The following is a 21,644-nucleotide window of genomic DNA, read 5'->3' on the forward strand; positions in this document are numbered from 1 at the left end:
TGCTGCCTGACCCGCTGAGTTACTCCAGCATTTTGTGTCCACCTCCTCCAGAGATGCAGCCTGACCCGCTGAGTTACACCAGCATTTTGTATCTACCTTCTCCAGAGATGCCGACTGATCCGCTGAGTTACTCCAGCATTTTGTGCCACACCATCTGAGATTAATTCAGGCTTGAGAGAGGGAGAGAGAGTTGAGAAGGATTACATTGCTAATTCTGGATAGAGACCCTAGATTTTCCATTGTGCGACCACCTGCTCCAAATGCTCTTTATTTTCAGTTTTCAATTTTGTTTTTATCATCAATACCAATTGGAATAGATTGGGCCACTGCACCGTTTATCACTCGGAGTAGGGAAATCAAGAACCAGAGGACATAGCTTTAATATGAGGGGGAAAGATTTAATAAGGACCACAGGGGCAAACCTTTTTTACACAAAGGGAATGGAACGCGCTGCCGGCGGAAGTTGTTGAGGCTGGTACTATCACAACGTTTAAAAAAAACTTGGACATGTACATGGATAGGACAGGTCGAGAGGGATATTGGGACTCGTGTAGACGGGACAAGTTGGTCAGAAAAGCCTGTTTCACACTGTTTGACTCTATGACTCTTAATACATTAAATGACCCAGGAAATGATAAGGACATCATTGCCACCCAGGATAGACACAAAAAGCTGGAGTAACTCAGAGGGTCAGACAGCATCTCTGGAGAAAGGAATGGGTGACATTTCGGGTCGAAACCCTTCTTCCGATTGCCTCCCAGGAACTTTCTTGGGTACTATTTACCTCGGTTCTTGGAGACTCTGGGGGCAAATTTGAAGGGTTTTGGCTGCTCCAGGGGGAGTTGCCCTGAACTAGGCAGAGTCCCAGAGCAACAGTGGCTCATATTCCACTGGGCCAGCTTCCAACCCACTGGTGTGAACAATGAATACTCCAATTTTAGGTAACTTCTACAAACTCTTCCCCTGACACTAACCTATCGCCCCGCCCCCGCCGCAATGATTTCTCCCTCCCTATCCTTTCCACTAAAAGTATGTGAATCAAGCTGAAGGATTAGTGGCGCAGCGGTAGAGTTGCTGACTTACAGTGCCAGAGACCCAGGTTCGATCCTGATCACAGGCGCTGCCTGTACGGAGTTTGTCCGATCTGCCTGTGACCGCGTGGACAGGATTGTAGGTTAATTGACTTCCGTAAAAAATTGTAATTTGTCCCAAGTGGGTGGATTATAGTGCTAGTATGCGCATGTCAATGGTCGTTGCGGACTCGGTTCGGCCGAAGTTCCTGCCTCCGCGCTGTATCTCTAAACTAGAAACTAAAAACATTAAAAGCAAGTTTCCTTTTCGGGCTCCTGTACCTTCTTCCTGATGGCAGGAGTGAAATGAGAGAATGGCCAAGGTGATAATAATAATAATACATTTTATTTATGGGCGCCTTTCAAGAGTCTCAAGGACACCTTACAAAAATTTAGCAGGTAGAGGAAAAACATGTAAGGGGAATGAAATAAATAGTAGAGACATGACTAGTACACAAAGTAAAGACAGAATACAATTCAAAACACAATACGAGGCAATTAATGCACAGATGAAAAGGGAGGGGGACGTGGGGCTAAGGATAGGCAGAGGTGAAGAGATGGGTCTTGAGGCGGGACTGGAAGATGGTGAGGGACACGGAATTGCAGATCAGTTGGGGGAGGGAGTTCCAGAGCCTGGGAGCTGCCCTGGAGAAGGTTCTGTCCCCAAAACTGCGGAGGTTGGACTTGTGGATGGAGAGGAGACCGGCTGATGTGGATCTGAGGGACCGTGAGGGTTGGTAGGGGGAGTGGGTCCCTAATGATGCTAGCTGACTTTTTGAGGCAGAGATTCCTGTTGATCTCTTCGATGGTGGGGGGGTCAGTACCCCCGTGATGGACCGGGCAGTGTTCACCACTTTTTGCAAACTTGTTCCTGGGTGTTCGAGTTGCCGAACCAGGCCGTGATTCAACCAGTCAATATGCTCTCTGCTGCACACCTCAATTTTCTGAAGAGGTAAAGGCGTTGATGGGCTTTCTTTATAATTGCAATGATGTGCTGGGTTATCCCAACATTAGTAATGCCTCAGGGATAACGTTCACTGCCCCCTTATGGAATGAGGAGATGATCGATGAATATTGGCTCTTTCAGTATTGGAGAACAAATGGAAACAAGGATCAGTTCCCAGAATTATTTACCCAGGCAACTTGCGACTATCATGAGCAAAAGTGAGGTGACATGGTTTAAAGAATTCCACACCTCCGCTCTGTCCGCCTGGGACTACCTGATCTCCCTTGTTGCTAAATACTTTAACTCTCCCTCCCATTCCCAGATTGACCTTTCTAGGCCTCTTCTCTGTCAGACCGAGGGCCAACGCTAATTGGAGGAACAGCACCTTATATTTTGCTTGGACAGCTTACAAGCCAATAATGTGAAAATTGACATCTCCAACTTTCATGTAACCCATGCTTTCTCCATCCCTCCCCGATCTTAGTTCTCCGACTAGTTTCACTGTCCTCTTGATTAAATGTTACTGATTGTGTGCCTCGCTGTCCCCTTACCCTCAGCTAACAATGATCCATTTGACATTTTCCTCAAACTCATCCTCTTTGATCTCTCGTTTTCACACCTTCCCCTTCCATATCTCTATGTTTCCCTCTTCCCTGAATCTCAGTCTCGCCCTGAAAGGGTCTCGAACCGACCCGTCACCCATTCCTTCTCTCCAAAGATGCTGCCTGACCTGCTGAGTTACTCCAGCATTTTGTGTCTACCTTCTCCAGAGATGCTGCCTGACCTGCTGAGTTACTCCAGCATTTTGTGTCTACCTTCTCCAGAGATGCTGCCTGACCCGCTGAGTTACTCCAGCATTTTGTGTCCACCTCCTCCAGAGATGCAGCCTGACCCGCTGAGTTACTCCAGCATTTTGTATCTACCTTCTCCAGAGATGCCGACTGATCCGCTGAGTTACTCCAGCATTTTGTGCCACACCATCTGAGATTAATTCAGGCTTGAGAGAGGGAGAGAGAGTTGAGAAGGATTACATTGCTAATTCTGGATAGAGACCCTAGATTTTCCATCGTGTGACCACCTGCTCCAAATGCTCTTTATTTTCAGTTTTCAATTTTGTTTTTATCACCAATACCTATTGGAATAGATTGGGCCACTGCACCGTTTATCACCCGGAGTAGGGAAATCAAGAACCAGAGGACATAGCTTTAATATGAGGGGGAAAGATTTAATAAGGACCACAGGGCAAACCTTTTTTACATAAAGGGAGGTGGGTGTATGGAACGAGTTGCCGGAGGAAGTTGTTGAGGCTGGTTCTATCACAACATTTAAAAAAACTTGGACATGTACATGGATAGGACAGGTCGAGAGGGATATTGGGACACGTGTAGATGGGACAAGTTGGTTGGTGTGGGCAAGCTGGGCGGAAAGGCCTGTTTCACACTGTTTGACTCTATGACTTAATACATTAACTGACCTAGGAAATGATAAGAACATCATTGCCACCCAGGATAGACACAAAAAGCTGGAGTAACTCAGAGGGTCAGACAGCATCTCTGGAGAAAAGGAATGGGTGACATTTCGGGTCGAGACCCTTCTTCAGATTGCCTCCCAGGAACTTTCTTGGGTACTATTTACATAGATACATAGAAAATAGGTGCAGGAGTAGGCAATTCGGCCCTTCGAGCCTGCACCGCCATTCGATATGATCATGGCTGATCATCCAACTCAGTATCCTGTACCTGCCTTCTCTCCATACCCCCTGATCCCTTTAGCCACAAGGGCCACATCTAACTCCCTCTTAAATATAGCCAATGAACTGGCCTCAACTACCTTCTGTGGCAGAGAGTTCGAGAGATTCACCACTCTCTGTGTGAAAAATGTTTTTCTCATCTCGGTCTTAAAGGATTTCCCCTCTATCCTCACCTCAGTTCTTGGAGACGCTGGGGGCAAATTTGAAGGGTTTTGGCTGCTCCAGGGGGAGGGGGAGTTGCCCTGAACTAGGCAGAGTCCCAGAGCAACAGTGGCTCATATTCCGCTGGGCCAGCTTCCAACCCACTGGTGTGAACAATGAATTCTCCAATTTTAGGTAACTTCTACAAACTCTTTCCCTTTCTCCCCCCTGACACTAACCTATCGCCCCGCCCCCGCCGCAATGATTTCTCCCTCCCTATCCTTTCCACCAGAAGTATGTTAATCAAGCTGAAGGATTAGTGGCGCAGCGGTAGAGTTGCTGACTTACAGTGCCAGAGACCCAGGTTCGATCCTGGCCACAGGCGCTGTCTGTACGGAGTTTGTCCGATCTGCCTGTGACCGCGTGGACAGGATTGTAGGTTAATTGACTACCGTAAAAAATTGTAATTTGTCCCAAGTGGGTGGATTATAGTGCTAGTATGCGGATGTCAATGGTCGTTGCGGACTCGGTTCGGCCGAAGTTCCTGCCTCCGCGCTGTATCTCTAAACTAGAAACTAAAAACATTAAAAGTAAGTTTCCTTGGAAACCAGAGCTCCCGGAGAAACCCCACGCAGGTCACGGGGAGAACGTACAAAGTCCGTACAGACAGCGCCCGTGGTCAGGATTGAACCTGGGGCTCTGGCGCAGTGAGGCAGCAACTCTACCGCTGCGCCACCGTGCCGCCCCAAACACTTTCTGAGTTCTGCGCTGTTTGACACAGTGGAAAGTAGAGGGGCCAGAGGCGTCAGTGAGAGTCCTCAACGAATCGTGCCACAACATAACCTTTTTGTTTAACCCGGTCTATATTTAGTTTGGCCAAGTTTACTCCAACGTCACCCGCACAACAATAATAGCCGCTGGACGCCAGATATTTGTCCTTGAACTGTGCAATATTTGAGGATTTGCCAAGTGCTTAAATGTAGACTGTTCCTCGGATGCCATATCCAGGACTCTACACTCTTGTATCGAGGGTAATTAGTAAGATGGGACATGGATATGCATGCGTCAAATAGCTGCAATCACATCGAGCTTTAACCTTGCTGTGAAAATGGAAAATAGACACGAAGTGCTGGAGTAACACAGCGGGGACAGGGAGCGTCTCTGGAGAGAAGGAACGGGTGACGTTTTAGGGTCGAGACCCTTCTTCAGACTGATAACGGAAAGTTATCTCAGATACATGGACGGCATGCTTGTAATTATGTGTAGTCTTTCCACTGACTGGACAGTGCACAACTTGACAGTAAACTAAATGAAACTGAACTACAGACAGACACAAAATGCTGGAGTAACTCAGCGGGTCAGGCAGCATCTCTGGAGAAAAGGAATAGGTGACGTTTCAGGGCGAGACCAAGTCAAGTCAAGTCAAGTCAAGTCAAGTCAAGTCAAGTCAAGTCAAGTTTATTCCTCACATACACATACGAGATGTGCAGTGAAATGAAAAGTGGCAATGCTCGCGGACTTTGTGCAAAAAGACAAACAAACAAACAACCAAACAAACTACCAACAGAATGGAACAGAATCACATATTCTTTTTCATATTAAATATTGTGGGCGGAAGGAAAAAGGGAAAAAAACAGCAATTAAAGAAAAAAAGCAGTAGAGTGGTTCAGTAAAGTTAGTCCCTGGTGAGATAGGAGTTTACAGTCCTCATGGCCTCTGGGAAAGAAGCTTCTTCTCAACCTCTCCGTTCTCACAGCATGGCAATGGAGGCGTTTGCCTGACCGTAGCAGCTGGAACAGTCCGTTGCAAGGGTGGAAGGGGTCTCCCATGATTTTATTGCTCTGGAGTTGCACCTCCTGATGTATTTTCTTCAGACTGAGAGTCAGGGGAGAGGGAAACTAGATGTATGAATAGGTACAGTACAAGTCAGAGCCGGCACTGAAGAAGGGTCTCGGCCCGTAACTTGGTGTTCATGTTAGAAAGGGTGCTGAGAAGATTTACGAGGATGTTGCCAGGACTAGAGGGCCTGAGCTATAGGGAGAGGTTGAGCAGGCTAGGACTCTATTCCTTGGAGCGCAGGAGGATGAGTGGTGATCTTACAGAGGTGTACAAAATCAAGAGAGGAATAGATCGCGTAGACGTACAGAGTCTGTTGCCCAGAGTAGGGGAATCAAGACCCAGGTGAGGGGGGGAAAGATTTAATAGGAACCTGAGGGGCAACTTTTTCACACAAAGTGTGGTGGATGTATGTAACGAGCTGCCGGGGAAGATATTTGAGACAAGTACTATCGCAGTACTTTGGAAGGACAGGTTGAGAGGGATGTGGGACTAGTGTAGATGGGACATGTTGGTTGGTGTGGGTAAGTTGGGCCTGTTTCCACATTGTATGATTCTATGACCTCTGAGATTTTGACCCAGTGATCACGAAGAAAGGTCTTCATGAAGAAAGCCCATAGAGAAAGGTTGCACCCCAGCGGTATGAACATTGACTTCTCCAATGTCAGGTAGTCCTTGCTTTCTCCCTCTTTCCCCTCCCCTTTCCAGCTCTCCCACAGCCCACTGTCTCCGCATCTTCCTTTCTTCTTCCCGCCCCCACCACCCTCACATCAGTCTGAAGAAGGGTCTCGACCCGAAACGTCGCCTATTTCCTTCGCTCCATAGACGCTGCCTCACCCGCTGAGTTTTTCCACCATTTTTAATCTACCTATGAAGAAAGGTATGGTTACTATGAATCAATCTCACTGGAAAAAGTGTCCTCATACACTTGATTATTATGCCCCAGTCCCCTCAGGCATATCTCCCTGCAGAGACGGACGCAGGTGGCGTTTGTTGGTTCGTTCGAGTGCTGAGGTGTGTGTGTGTGTGTGTGTGAGTATAGGTTGCTAACCAGGACCTTGTGCGTGTTCAGCAGGTGGCAGTACCAGCCATGGACAACACCATCACCCTGTGGCAGTTCTTGCTGCAGCTGCTCCTGGAGCCCAAGAACAACCACCTGATCCGCTGGACGTCGAACGATGGAGAGTTCAAGCTGCTGAAGGCCGAGGACGTGGCCAAACTCTGGGGCTTTCGCAAGAACAAACCCAACATGAACTACGATAAGCTGAGCCGAGCTTTGCGCTATTATTATGACAAGGTACTGCCGTTATTTCTACTTATAATAGTCATAAGGTCATAAATGATAGGAGTAAAATTAGGCCCTTCGGCCCATCAAGAATTGATTTACATAGAAACTAGGTGCAAGAGGAGGGCATTGGGCCCTTCGAGCCAGCACTGCCATTCATTGTGATCATGGCTGATCGTCCCCAATCAATAACCCATGCCTGCCTTCTCCCCATATCCCTTGACTCCACTAGCCCCTAGAGCTCTATCTAACTCTCTCTTAAATCTATCCAGTGACTTGGCCTCCACTGCCCTCTGTGGCAGAAAATTCCACAAATCCACAACTCTCTGGGTGAAAAAGTTTTTTCTCACCTCAGTCTTAAATGACCTCCACTTTATTCTAAGACAGTGGCCCCTGGTTCTGGACTTGCCCAACATTTTTCCTGCATCTAGCTTGTCCAGTCCTTTTATAATTTTATATGTTTCTAAGTTTATTTTATAATTTTATTTGATTCAAAGAATGGATTTAACCCACACAATGTGTGGAAAAGTTACAATATTAACGCAACAGCCTTGTTATAAGACCATTTGATTGCAGTACAAATCAATTAAATATCAGTATAAAGGTGGATCTTTTCCCCCCCCCGAAATGCTAGCTACCACTATATACTCCAGGAAAGCCGGCTACTTTTTTAGGTTGAAAATCAGAGATCACAAAATTTTAAACACTCATTCAGAATTACCTTCCTTTTAAAATATTATACATCAAACATGCACCTTTTGTTCTCTGCTTGTTTGTTTAAATATATGTATCTACTTACATACGTAACATACACAAAATATATATACGGATGCAAGAAAATGCTGTATTTTATCTGCACTGTTGTTTAATTTAATCGGAGCATAAGATCATATGTGGTAGGAGCAGAATTAGACCATTCGGCCCATCAAGTCTACTCCGCCATTCAATCATGGCTAATCTATCTCTCCCTCCTAACCCCATTCTCCTGCCTTCTCCCCAGAATCTTTGACACCAGTGCTAATCAAGAATCTATCTATCTCTGCCTTAAAAAATATCCACTGACTTGGCCTCCGCAGCTTTCTGTGGCAAAGAATTCCACAGATTCACCACCCTCTGACTAAAGAAATTTAACCTAATCTCCTTCCTACAAGAATGTCCTTTCATAATGAGGCTATGACTTCTAGTCCTACACTCTCCCATTAGTGGAAACATCCTCTCCACATCCACTCTTTCACTAGCCTTTACAAGCCTTTCACTATTCTGTACATTTTAATGAGGTCCTCTCTCATTCTTCTAAACTCCAGCGAGTACAGGCCCAGTATTGACAAACGCTCATCATAGGTTAACCTACTCTTTCATAGGATCATTCTTGTAAACAGCGTTGCACGGGGTGGAAACAGGCCCTTCAGCCCAACTTGCCCATGCTGACCAACTTGTCCCATCTGCACTCGTGCCACCTTGGTTTTAGAGTGCCCACCGAGTCCGCACCGACCAGTGATCCCCACACATTAACACTACCCTACACACACTAGGGACAATTTACATTTGTACCAAGCCTACAAACCTGTACGCCTTTGGAGTGTGGGAGGAAACCGAACATCTCGGAGAAAACCCACACAGGTCACGGGGAGAACGTACAAACTCCGTACAATGCTAACATTTATTTTGGGAGGGCTAGAATACAAAAGCAGGGATGTAATGCTGAGTCTTTATAAGGCATTGGTCAGACGACATTTGGAGTATTGTGAGCAGTTTTGGCACCCATTTCTGTGGAAGGATGCGCTGTCGTTGGAGAGGGTCCAGAGGAGGCTTATGAGAATGATCCCAGGAATGATTGGATTAACATATGTTAAGCATTTGAGGGCACTGGGCCTCTACTCACTAGATTTTAGAAGGATGAGAGGAGGACCTCATTGAAACTTACCGAATAGTGAAAGGCTTAGATAGCGTGGATGTGGAGAGGACATTTCCACTTGTGGGAGAGTCTAGGACCAGAGCCAATTAACCTCAGAATAAAAGGATGTACCTTTACAAAGGAGATGAGCAGGAATTTGTTTAGTCAGTGGGCGGTGAATCTGTGGAATTCATTGCCACACACGGCTTTGGAGACTGTCAATTGATAGTGTTAAGGAACGAGATTGTCAGATTCTTGATTAGTAGGGGTGTCAGGGGTTATGTGGAGAAGGCAGGAGAAAGATAGATCAACCATGATTGAATGGCGGAGGGGACTCGATGCCAAGTGACCTAATTCTGCCCCTTGAAGTTATGAGCTTATGATCTGGTACAGTGTGAAAACAGGTACTTCAGCCCAACTTGCCCATGGTGACCAACACGCCTCATCTGCACTAGTTCCACCTTAGGTTAGTTTAGAGATACAGCATGGAAACAGGCCATTCGGCCCACCGAGTCCACGCCAACCAGCGGTCACCAACACACTAGTTCTACCCTACATACTAGGGACAATTTACAGAAGCTAATTTACCTACGAACTTGCACGTTTTTGGAGTGTAGGGGGTAACCAGAGCACCTGGAGAAAACCCACATGGTCACAGGGAAAACGTACAAACTCCGTACACACTGCGCCCGTAGTCAGGATCGAACCCAGGGCTCTGCTGCAGTAAGGCAACAACTCTACCGCTGCTCCCCATCATATTCTGTCTATCCCTTTTTATTACATGTCATACTACTTTCCATGTAAATTATTCAGTTTCAGTTTAGTACATTGTCACGTGTACCGAGGTACAGTGAAAAACATTCGTTGGTTTTCGCTAACCAGACAGCGGAAAGGCTGCACATGATTACAATCGAGCCATTCAGAGTAGTGATACATGACAAGGGAATAACGTTTAGTGCAAGATAAAGCCAGTAATGTCTGATCATAGAAAGCCTGATAGTAGTTCAGGACCTTTCCCTGGTTGAGGTAGGATGGTTCAGTTTAGTTTAGAGATACAGCGCGGAAACAGGCCCTTCGGCCCACCGGGTCTGCGCCGTCGATCTGCGCAGTCCATCTGTGTCTCCCACATACACAGTAAAACATGTCTCCAAATGAGCCAATTCAACCAAGGGAGGATATTTATAGTGTGTGAAAAAAAAAGTTACATCATTTGTGTCACGTGTAGTTCACGATGTTCATTCAAGATTTAACGCGAAAGCTCGGGAGACGGACAAGTCATTCGCACAAATAACAGAAATGCCGAATACCGTGGGAACTCTTTATCTACCCCCCGTTATATCGTGCGAAACTCGTGCTGGACCACGACCACTTCACTCTGGTGACATCTTGCGTCAACTCGCCCCGTGAAAAAGCCCCATTACCAAACCAATTTACCTACATACCTGTACGTCTTTGGAGTGTGGGAGGAAACCGAAGATCTTGGAGAAAACCCAAGCGGTCACTGGGAGAACGTACAAACTCAGTGCAGACAGCACCCGTAGTCGGGATCGATCCCAGGTCTCCGGCGCTGCAAGCACTGTAAGGCAGCAACTCTACTGCTGCGCCACTGTGCCTGATAACAGTCGGGGTCTGGTTAACTCTGAATTTACAACCATATGTTTTTACTAATAGGCTAAATAGGATTTGACAAACAGCCAGATGTATATTTTATTCACTCTAATGTTTTTTTTTAATGCTCAATCCACAGAACATTATTAAAAAGGTGAACGGGCAGAAGTTTGTGTACAAGTTCGTGTGCTACCCGGAGATACTGAAGATGGATGGCAATGTGGTGGGCAGGACTGAGAGCGGGGTTGAATCCAACTTGCCGGAGATGAGTAGACCACAGAAGGACAAGGAGAACCTCATCCTGGAGAAAGGAGTTCCGTCCTCCTCCAAGATCTCCAGCCGTAACGATTACATCCGCTCAGGTCTCTATTCTTCCTTCACCTTGAACTCCTTGCAAGCCAACCCGAACATCTTCAAGTCCATCAAGGTGGAGAACCCTGCGGAGAAGATGCTGGAGGAGAAGAAGCAGCCCCTGGGTCAGGAGCCCGTGACGGTCATTAAGTTTGTCACCAACCCGCCAAAAAGGTTGTCTCCGCCGCCCGGGGTGGAGGCATCGGTGATCCCCGCCCTCACCGTGGCCCCGCCCACGCCAGAGGCGGCTGAAGAGAGACCGTCCGTGGCGGCCGTGGTGACCTCCTTCACCACCACCCCGCCCGTCTCCTCCGTCACGCCATCGGCGCCACTCCCCCTGAGCCCCGGCTCCCCGCTCTTGGCCTCCTCCTTCGACGCTCCCTCCCAGTTGCCCGTCGAGGCGGAGCTGGCCGCGGAGCCACCGGACGACCCGGCCCCGGGGCCCGTGACCTCGTCGGACGGCGAGGACCTGTCGCTGGACGGCGCGGAGGCCAGGCACCAGAAGGGCCGGTCGAAGAAGCCCAGGGAGCTGGAACTCACGCCCACACTGGTCATCACCAGCAGTGACCCCAGCCCCCTCGCCTTACCTAGCCCCCCCTTGCCAGCCTCATCGCTCACGCCAGCCTACCTAACTCAGGTCAGCAAACCTGCCCGACCATTCTCACAGCAGAGTTTTACATGCATCGGTTCTGATGATAGTCTCATCAAGGACATAAGGGGATGGGAGTAGTGGCCGGGTACAACAGTCCCTCGAACGCAACATAGAAACATAGAAAATAGGTGCAGGAGTAGGCCATTCGGACCTTCGAGCCTGCACCGCCATTCAATATGATCATGGCTGATCATCCAACTCAGTATCCCGTCCCTGCCTTCTCTCCATACCCCCTGATCCCTTTAGCCACAAGGGCCACATCTAACTCCCTCTTAAATATAGCCAATGAACTGGCCTCAACTACCTTCTGTGGCAGAGAATTCCACAAATTCACCACTCTCTGTGTAAAAAATGATTTTCTCATCTCGGTCCTAAAAGACTTCCCTCTTATCCTTAAACTGTGACCCCTTGTTCTGGACTTCCCCAACATCGGGAATAATCTTCCTGCATCTAGCCTGTCCAACCCCTTAAGAATTTTGTAAGTTTCTATAGGAATAGCAAAAGATAGGATACTGGCTGCCCATAATAAGCTAGGGTGCTGTCCGTTCATGAACTAGAGTACCGTCACACCCTAGTCTTGGATTGTCAATCCATAAGCAAGGGTAGAGTCTATCCATAATTTAGGGTATTGTCCCTCCATGTGCTAGGGTACTGTCCATCCATTAGCTAGGGTAGTCCATCCAAAAGCTATGGTAGTGTCATTCCATTAGCTAAACTATTGTCTATCCATAAGCCAAGATAGTGTGTCCATAAACTAGAACTACTTTAGTTTAAGGATACAGCTCGGAAACAGGCCCTTCGGCCCATCGAGTCCGCACCGGTCAGCGATCCCCGCACATTAACACCACCCTACACACACTAGAGACCATTTTTTAACGTATACCAAACAAAATAACTTACAGACCTGGAAGTCTTTGGAACCAAAGATCGCGGAGAAAACCCATGCGGTCACGGGGAGAACGTGCAAACTCCACTTAGACAGCACCCGTAGTCAGGATCGAACCCGAGTCTCTGGCGGTGTGAGGAAGAAAGGCACAAAAAGCTGGAGTAACTCAGCGGGACAGGCAGCATCTCTGGAGGGAAGGCACACGTGACATTATGTGTCGAGACCCCTCTTGAAGCTCTTTGCTGCTCCACTGTGCTGAACTAATTAAAACCAATGCATTAATTACCTCACTGCTCACTTCTTTTATGGCCCTGGGATGAAATCCATCAGGATCCAGGAAACCCACGCAGGTCACGGGGAGAATGTAAAAAAAACTCGGAGCAGACAGCACCCGCAGTCAGGATCGAACTTGGGTCTCTGGCGCTGTGAGCGCTGTAAGGCAGCAACTCTATCGCTGCGCCACCATGCCACCGTGGTTCTATTCATGCTTCAATGATTTGATCTCACCTTGTTCAAGCTTGTTAAGCTTGATGTCTGAGTTACCTGGTTCATTCTCTGCACTCCCCCCCCCCCACCCCCAGAGCAGAGATCAGGAGCACACTGCACCCAGACACTGAAAATATACTTTTCGAACAACAATGTCAATTAAAAGAAAACTGCAGATACTGCATAGCTGAAATAAAAAAACAGAAAAATGCTTTAAAAGTTCAATAGGTCAGGCAGCCTCCGTGAAAAGAGAAAAAGAGTAAACATAGAAACATCGAAAATAGGTGCAGGAGGAGGCCATTCGGCCCTTCGAGCCAGCACCGCCATTCATTGTGATCATGGCTGATCGTCCCCAATCAATAACCCGTGCCTGCCTTCTCCCCAAATCCCTGGATTCCATTAGCCCCTGGAGCTCTCTCTAACTCTCTCCTAAATCCATTCAGTGATTTAACCTCCACTGCCCCCTGGAGCAGGGAATTCCACAAATTCACAACTCTCTGGGTGAAAAAATGTTTCTCACCTCAGTCTTAAATGCCCTCCCCTTTATTCTAAGACTGTGGCCCCTGGTTCTGGACTTGCCCAATATTGGAAACATTTTTCCTGCATCTAGCTTCCCAGTCTTTTTATAATTGTATATGTTTCTATAAGATCCACCCTCATCCTTCTGAACTCCAGTGAATACAAGCCTAGTCTTTTCAATCTTTCCTCATATGACAGCCCCGCCTTCCCATGGATCAATATCATGAACCTACGCTGCACTGCCTCAGTCACAAGGATGTTCTTCCTCAAATTAGTTAAGATTTAAGAGTAAACGTTTAAGATTTGAGATCCTTTGCCAGGATTGAGAAAGAGTTCTGATGAAAGACATAACAACTTGTTCCTGCACAGTACCTTTGACAACATAAATCACCTAAAGAGCCCTTCAAAACCTGGTCTAGTGAAACAAAATCCACGCGCACGCAATAGCGAGATTACTCCCAAGCTGCAAGTGTTTGTAAAAAAAACCCAACCCTATACATGGGAGAAATTTCAAGAGCAATCTTGGAAAAATGTATTAATTTGTTGTAAACTAATGGTGGGCGGTGCAATGGCCCAGGAGTGGCACGATGGCGCAGGGGTAGGGTTGCTTCCTTACAGCGCCAAAGGCCCGGGTTCAATCCCGACTACGGGTGCTGTCCGTACGGAGTTCGTACGTTCTCCCAGTGATCTGCATGGGTTTTCCCCGGGTCCTATGTTTCTATGTTTCTATGTCCTCCGGTTTCCTCCCACATTCCAAAGACATGCGGGTTTGTAGGTTAATTGGCCTCTGTAAATTGCCCTGTGAGGAAGATGGGAAAGTGGGAGAGTGTCGAACTAGTGTGAACGGGTGATCGATGGTCGGCGTGGACTCGGTGGGCCGAAGGGCCTGTTTCCACGCTGCATCTCTAAACTTAACGGATAAGCTATGAAACCTATTAAGTCTCTAGTCCATAGAATCAGTGGGTAATCTGTCCTTGCCTCTTCCTGCCCGACTCTCACTCCCGTGTTGAAGTCAACACTGGGCTTGCTGCCACGATTGCTGACTTGAATCTCTATATAACCAAAAGTCATCATTGTGTGTGTGTGTGTGTGTGTGTGTGTGTGTGTGTGTGTGTGTGTGTGTGTGTGTGTGTGTGTGTGTGTGTGTGTGTGTGTGTGTGTGTGTGTGTGTGTGCGCGCGCGCGTGTGCGTGTGTGTGTGTGTGTGTGTGCGTGCGCCAATCTGGTTAATTCCTATCTTCTTCCAAACGCTAGGCCACAGCCTTCCCATTTTCACACATCCTACTCACATTTTTCCTGTTGTGGGGATAAACATCTCCCCGTCGCATACCCAACTATATTTCCAAAGTTATTAATCGTTGAAATGAAAAAAAAAAGGCAGAAACCGCAGCTTCAAATGATGATGTCACAATGCCACTCAAAGACGTCCAATCACAATGGATAGCCAAAAGCACCACCTTTTAAAACACCACCTTCCAGTGACGTCACAACCCCCCCCACCCCCACCCCCCAAATGTTAGAGTGAAACAGAATATTCCACCACCTTCCAGTGACATCAGGGGAGGGCCTCATTAAAAAAAATGTAGTTCCCTAACTGTCACTTTTGCACTTCTTGAGGTCGACTCAACATCAACTTCTGCAATGCTTGATACTGACTGCTTCATTTTCGCCATCTTTAAAGATAAAATTTATTTTAAAACAACTCACGGTTCAAAAAATAAGATTAACCTAGCTTGCATTCACTTTCTCGGCCCCGCTCGCTGTGCTATCTGAATGGAGTTTGTAACGTTCTCCGCGTGACCTGTGTGGGTTTTCTCCGGGTGCTCTGGTTTCTCCCACACTCCAAAGGCTGATTGGCTTGGTAAAATTGTTAAAAACAATTGTCCCTAATGTGTGTCGGATAGTGTTCAGGGATCACTGGTCGGCACGGACTCGGTGGGCCGAAGGGCCAGTTTCCGCGCTGTATCTATAAACTAAACGATACTTAAACTAAACTAAAACTTTACTTAAACTAAACTTAGGCTAAATTGAAATTAAACTTAAACAAAACTAAACTTTAGATTTTAACACAGCGGAAGCTTTGATCATCACAGGATGAAGCCTGTGATCCATGATGTGCTGATTGTGATGATTCTAAACTTGTGCCTCTTGTTTCAGACTCCGTTCCTGTTGACTCCTAGCCCGCTGCTCTCCAGCATACACTTCTGGAGCACTCTTAGCCCTGTGGCAGCCCTCAGCCCAGCTCGGATGACAGGAGCCAGCACTTTATTTCAAGTAAGTACCGGCGGTGGGTCTACTGATCGATTGAAGCAAAATGGTCAAAGCCGTAGCACTGAGATATACAGTGCACTGATACCTCAGGCCAGAATACTCAGTATGGAGGAATCTGGTGTATGTATGTGTACAGTATGTGTACAGTACATACGTGTGTCTATGTGTGTGCGCGTATGTGTATGTGCGTGTGTGTGTATACGCGTGTGTGAGTACATGTGTGTGTACGCGTGTGCGCGCGTGTGTATGTGTGCGTGTATGTACGTGTGTGTGTATACGCGTGTGTGAGTACATGTGTGTGTACATACCAATTGTCCTCCTAGTTTAGTTCAGGGATACAGTGTGGAAACAGGCCCTTCGGCCCGCCGAGTCCACACCGACCAGCGATCCCCACACACTAGGGGCAATTACAATTTTACCGAAGCCAATTAACCTACTAAACTGTAGTTCTTTGGAGTGTGGGAGGAAACCGGAGCACCCGGAGAAAACCCACGCAGGTCACGGGGTGAACGTACAAAGTACGTACAGACAGCAGCCATGGTCAGGATCGAACACGGGTCTCTGGCTCTGCGCCACCGTGCCACACCTGGCTTAGCACAAGGACCACAAGTCGCTACATGTACATGGTGGCAAGTTGAGATGTTTTGGCTCCTCAAGACTGCACTTGTATTAAAATCTTACCAGCAACCAAACCCATTGACTTGGTTGGGTTGCCTCTTCTTCACACAGTAGTTTGAGCTGATAGAGAGATGTTGGAATGGAGGGGCAAAGGGATGACTAGGTTTCCAAAATCATCATCAAATAATACCTAGCTGAGTGTCCGACAACCCTTGTGGTCCTTGTGTTTGTACAGGTAATGGCAGGAATATGTGTTAACATGGTGAGATAGAATTGTAGACTCATCCAGTGAGAAAATAGACCCATCGGCCCAACTTGCCCACACCGGCCAACATGTCCCATCTACACTAGTCCCACCTGCCTACCTTTCACCCATATCCCTCTAAACCCATCCTATCCATGTGCCGGTTTCTAAAATGTTGAGATGGTACCTGCCTCAACTGCCTCTTCTGGCAGCTCGTTCCATTACACTTACCGCCCTTTGTGTAAAACAAAATGTTACCAGTAGGTAGGGTAGAACTAGAGTATGGCGATTGATGGGCTGAAGGGCCTGTTTCCACGCTGTATCTCTAACCTAAACTAAACTTATTGAAAAAGAAGACATTAGTGCAAAAATCAATTAGAAAAGGGCCAGAGGAAAGCATAGAAGAGTAGAATACAGGAACAGGGCTTTCACGGGCGGTGGCGCAGCGGTAGAGTTGCCGCCTTACAGCGAATGCAGCGCCGGAGACCCGGGTTCGATCCCGACTACGGGCGCTGTCTGTATGGAGTTTGCACGTTCTCCCCCTGATCTGCGTGGGTTTCCTCTGAGATCTTCGGTTCCTCCCACAGTCCAAAGACGTACAAGTTGTAGGTTAATTGGCTTGGTTATTTTCAAAATTGTCCCTAGTGGGTGTAGGATAGTGTTAATGTGCGGGGATCGCTGGCCGGCGCGGACCCGTTGGGCCGAAGGGCCTGTTTCCGCGCTGTATCTCTAAACTAAACGAAACAAACATGATGCCAAGTTACACTGATCTCATCTGCCTGCACATGATCCATATCCCTCGATTCCTTGCACTTCCATGTGCCTGTCTAAAAGCCTTTTATACGCCACTATTGTATCTACCACCACCTCCAGGCCTCCACCTCTCTCTGTGTAAATAAAAACTTGGCCCATTAAACTTCCCCTCTCTCACCTTACAACTACGCCCTCTAGTGTTGAACATTTCCAGGTGGTTCGTAGTGATCTGTTGCTGAGGTGAGTCTTTCACCCAGAGAAGGGAAATCGAGAACCAGAGGGCATTGGTTTACGATGAGGGGGGGGGGGGGGGGGGGGGGGGGGGGGGAGGATTTAACGGGAACTAATTTAGCTTAGTTTGGAGATACACCATGGAAACACGCCCTCGGCCCAACGAGTCCATGCCATAACCAACGATCTGGTTCTATCCTACACACTTTACTGAAGCCAATTAACCTACAAACCTGCACGTCTTTGGAGTGTGGGAGGAAACCGGAGCACCCGGAGAAATCCCACTCGATCACAGGGAGAATGCACAAATTCCGTACAGACAGTACCCGTGGTCTGGATCAAACAAGGCAGAAACTCTACCGCTGCACCACTGTGCCACCATTGTTAAGAAACAAAAAAAGTAGAAATCAGTTTTATTAATCTATGATCCCCTGACATAGAAACATACGACACAGAGAAAATACTATTTGGACTCTTGCGTCCATGGTAGCTGTTAGAAGGAGTTTTCCAATTGGTCCCATTCCCCGATTTATTCAGTATAACTTTTAGAGTATCCTGGAGAATATATTCAAACCCCCCTTCGGAATAAACTGGCAGTCAGTGGGTCCAGCTCACTATCTGATTTTATTTTTCTATCAACTTCTCTGTGACTTGGATAGTTGCAATAAGAGAGAAATTGTCACTAAGAGATAGGTAGGTTCAGACCTGAATCTGTGAGTTGAATGTCCATGTCTTGGTATGAGCCTAGCCTAAGGAGCAAGCCAGAATACTTTCGCTGTTGCCTTTGAGTCATAAGGTCATAAGTGATAGGAGTCGAGTTAGGCCATTCAGCCCATCAAGTCTACTCTGGCATTAAATAATGGCTGATCTATCTCTCCCACCTAACCCCATTCTCCTGCCTTCTCCCCATAACATCTGACACCCGTACTAATCAAGAATCTATCCATCTCTGCCTTAATCCTTATCCCTGCTGTGGCAAAAAAAAATCCACAGATTCACCACCCTATGACGAAAGAAATGTTTCCTCATCTCCTTCCTAAAAGAACATCCTTTAATTCTGAGTCTGAGAGTCATACAACGTGGAAACTGGCCCTTGGGGCCCAACTTGCCCACACCGAGCACCATGTTCCAGCTACACTAGTTCCACTTGCCTGCGTTTGGCCTATATCCCTCCAAACCTGTCGTATCCATGTACCTGTTGAACTGCTTCTTAAACATTGGGATAGTCCCAGCCTCAACTACCTCCTCTGGCAGCTTGTTCCATGCACCCACCACCCTTTGTGTGAAAAAGTTACCCCTCAGATTCCTATTAAATCTTCCCTATGTCTATGTCCTAAACCTATGTCCTCTGGTCCTCAATTTGTCTATTCTAGGCAAGAGACTCTGTGAATCTACCTGTTCTATTCCTCCCATGACTTTATACACCTCTATAAGATCACCCCTCATCCTTCTGCGCTCCAGGGAATAGAGACCCAGTCTCCCTATAGCTCAGACCCACTAGTCCTGGCAACAACCTCTTAAATCTTCTCTGTACCCTTTCCAGCTTGACAACATCTTTCCTGTAACACAGTGCCCAGAACTGAACACAATGCTCTGCAACAATAGTTTGCAACATTAGTCCAAATGAAAGCCTTGGTTTTCCCATATCATATTGTTTGAAGTTGATCCTGACATGCATTAAATGTTCCTGATGTCTTGACTATATTAACGCACGTCATATAAATGCATGTTTCTGTTGAAGATGTAAATGTTAAGGGCCTGTCCCACTTGGGCGTTCTTTGCGCGTCATGCAGATGGCGTGCAAAGATTTTGTACATCCCAAAATCCCGGGGCGCCGCGTGCGACCTCGCGTCACTGCCTACGTCACCACATACCATGCGCGCATCACGGGCGCTTCACGACGCGCGTGTCGTGCGTCGTGACGCGTAAACGATGTCGCGTAAATGACGCCCGTGGGACTATGCCTCCCAAAAATGCAAGCATTATATATTTATATTTTTCTTCCAGTTTCCTAATATAGGCAACAGCCACATGCAGATCCCATTCTCGAGTGTGGACGGCTCTTCGACGCCAACCTCCTTGTCTCCAGATCTTCAAAAGGCCTGATCGGGGGAAGGGTCAAAACTGGACAATCTGCTCCGCCAAGGCTACCGGAGGGTCCACTCACTCACTACGTGAAAGACAGCGAGATCCAGCGGTGACAACTGCCAACGTAACCCGCTATCTCCAGCATCCCGGTCTTTGAGAGTTCCTCGTTTGGCAACGGTGACCAGGGAGGGGAATGGCCTTAATCCTGGCCAGATGCCGATGTGACAATATCCACTTTGTTTCTTTCAGGATCCGATTTGGGATCCGCTTGCTTTAGTGATTTCACTTTTTCGAACAACAGTGGTTTATCGATACAAGCGATAAGAGGGAGACAACTTTTGCATATCTCGTGATTTCAGCGACACTGTGTACTTGTGCCAAGTCCCTTCATTTTGTTTCGAAGTTCCCGCAGCGCAGACGGTTCGTGTGCGGTGGAGGAATGTATCTCCAAGTAGCCGGTGACGGGGTATCTAGATCTTTGTTGCTGCTCTCGGCTTTCATTCACTCACTCGTTCGTGGGGTTTTGGAGAGGAAGATCGTGGATAACTGGAAGACAAAGAGGAGTTGACGCCAAGACTGACGCCTCTCTCGTTGAGCAACGGTGCTTGACGCCCAGTCATTCTCAAACATGCCACTGACTTCAGGAGTCTGGATGACATTTGCCCGACGACATAACATGGCTGCAGATGGACACAAAAAGCTGGAGTAACTCAGCGGGTCAGACGGCATCTCTGGAGAAAAGGAATAGGCGGCGTTTCGGATCGAGACCCTTCTTCAGACTGACCCGAAACGTCACCTGTTCCTTCTCCCCAGAGATGCTGTCCGGCCCTCTGAGTTACTCCAGCTTTTTTTGTGTCTGTCTTCGGCTTAAGCCAGCATGTATCTGAAGAAGTCTGAAGATCAGTCGGAAGAAGGGTTTCGGCCCGAAACGTTGCCTATTTTCTTCGCTCCATTGATGCTGCTGCACCCGCTGAGTTTCTCCAGCACTTTCGTTTACCAATCTATCTGCAGTTCCTTCCTGCACATATCATTGCTGCAGCTCTCCTCTGCATGTCTGTCTGAGGACCCCCATGCGTTTAAGAAACCAGAGCTGACAAACAGGTGCCTGTCTGCAGTCTGCGAGCGACAGACGACGTGACCACACGCTGGGATCCTTCTGCTCAAAGCCTTGCGGACGTTGTGAGCTCCCTTGCCTGGTAACCCGTCAACGCCACTTTCGGAGCAGACAGACAGACAGACAGACAGCTAACCTTGCTGTGCAAGGCTGGAGAACTCCATTTGCCAAATAGCCAGTGGAAGGTCACACTGTAGACAGGGCAGATTTGCAAAAGCGGAATATCACGCCACGTTTCCAGGAACAGCATTAACCTCGGACAATTGAAGCAGAACCACCTGGAGACATGTCGCACGTCAGGAGCATTAATAGGGAGAGAGAGAGAGAGAGAGTCCTATCCTACACACTAGGGATAATTTACAGAAGCTAATTAAACTACAAATCCGCACGCATTTGGAATGTGGGAAACTGGAGAAGACTGCAAACTCCACACAGACAGCACCCGTAGTCAGGTTCGAGCCCGGGTCTCTGGCGCTGTACGGCAGCAACTCTACCGCTGCGCCACCGTGCAGCCAGCCCTCAAGCTTCTGTTCAATGAAATATTAGCGCCATCTATCTCCATTGATGCTGCTGACTTGTTGAGTATTTTCACCAGTTTTTATTTCTTCTAAATTTCTGAATATCGACTGTGTTTTGCTCCAGAACCAATGTTATTCTCTGTTCCCTTATCCCCCTTGATATAGTATGTGCCGCACTCACAATGGGCTCCTCCCCCCATCTTCTAGCTTCCAATGCATGCACCCCTCCATCCCCAAATGCTTTTCCATTTCCAATCCCACCACCACGTTTCCCCGCTCTGACCAAAGTTACTAGCAGTATCTTTGGCTCTGACCCAGTGCGTCTCACCCTCAATCTGGGACCTTTCGATGCATTAATTCCCTCCACCACGAGTCGTAGTCCAG

At 47.6% G+C, this 21,644-nt stretch overlaps 1 protein-coding gene across 2 annotated transcripts in view; it reads left to right on the forward strand.

The window, feature by feature from the left end:
• The window catches only part of elk4 (ETS transcription factor ELK4), a 43,812-nt gene extending 23,424 nt beyond the window's left edge, over window positions 1–20,388 (forward strand). Inside the window, exons 2-5 of one of the 2 annotated variants that reach the window (XM_033042809.1) lie at window positions 6,816–7,040; window positions 10,670–11,518; window positions 15,581–15,697; window positions 19,548–20,388. In XM_033042809.1, the coding sequence (XP_032898700.1) occupies window positions 6,834–7,040; window positions 10,670–11,518; window positions 15,581–15,697; window positions 19,548–19,646 (1,272 nt within the window). In that variant the 5' untranslated portion in view covers window positions 6,816–6,833 and the 3' untranslated portion in view covers window positions 19,647–20,388. The remainder of the gene's footprint in view (window positions 1–6,815; window positions 7,041–10,669; window positions 11,519–15,580; window positions 15,698–19,547) is intronic. The other variant, XM_033042810.1, reaches the window with a different exon arrangement.
• The last annotated feature ends 1,256 nt before the right edge of the window (window positions 20,389–21,644 follow it).

Source organism: Amblyraja radiata, chromosome 24, assembly GCF_010909765.2.
Source record: "Amblyraja radiata isolate CabotCenter1 chromosome 24, sAmbRad1.1.pri, whole genome shotgun sequence".
NCBI classification, from domain to species: domain Eukaryota; kingdom Metazoa; phylum Chordata; class Chondrichthyes; order Rajiformes; family Rajidae; genus Amblyraja; species Amblyraja radiata.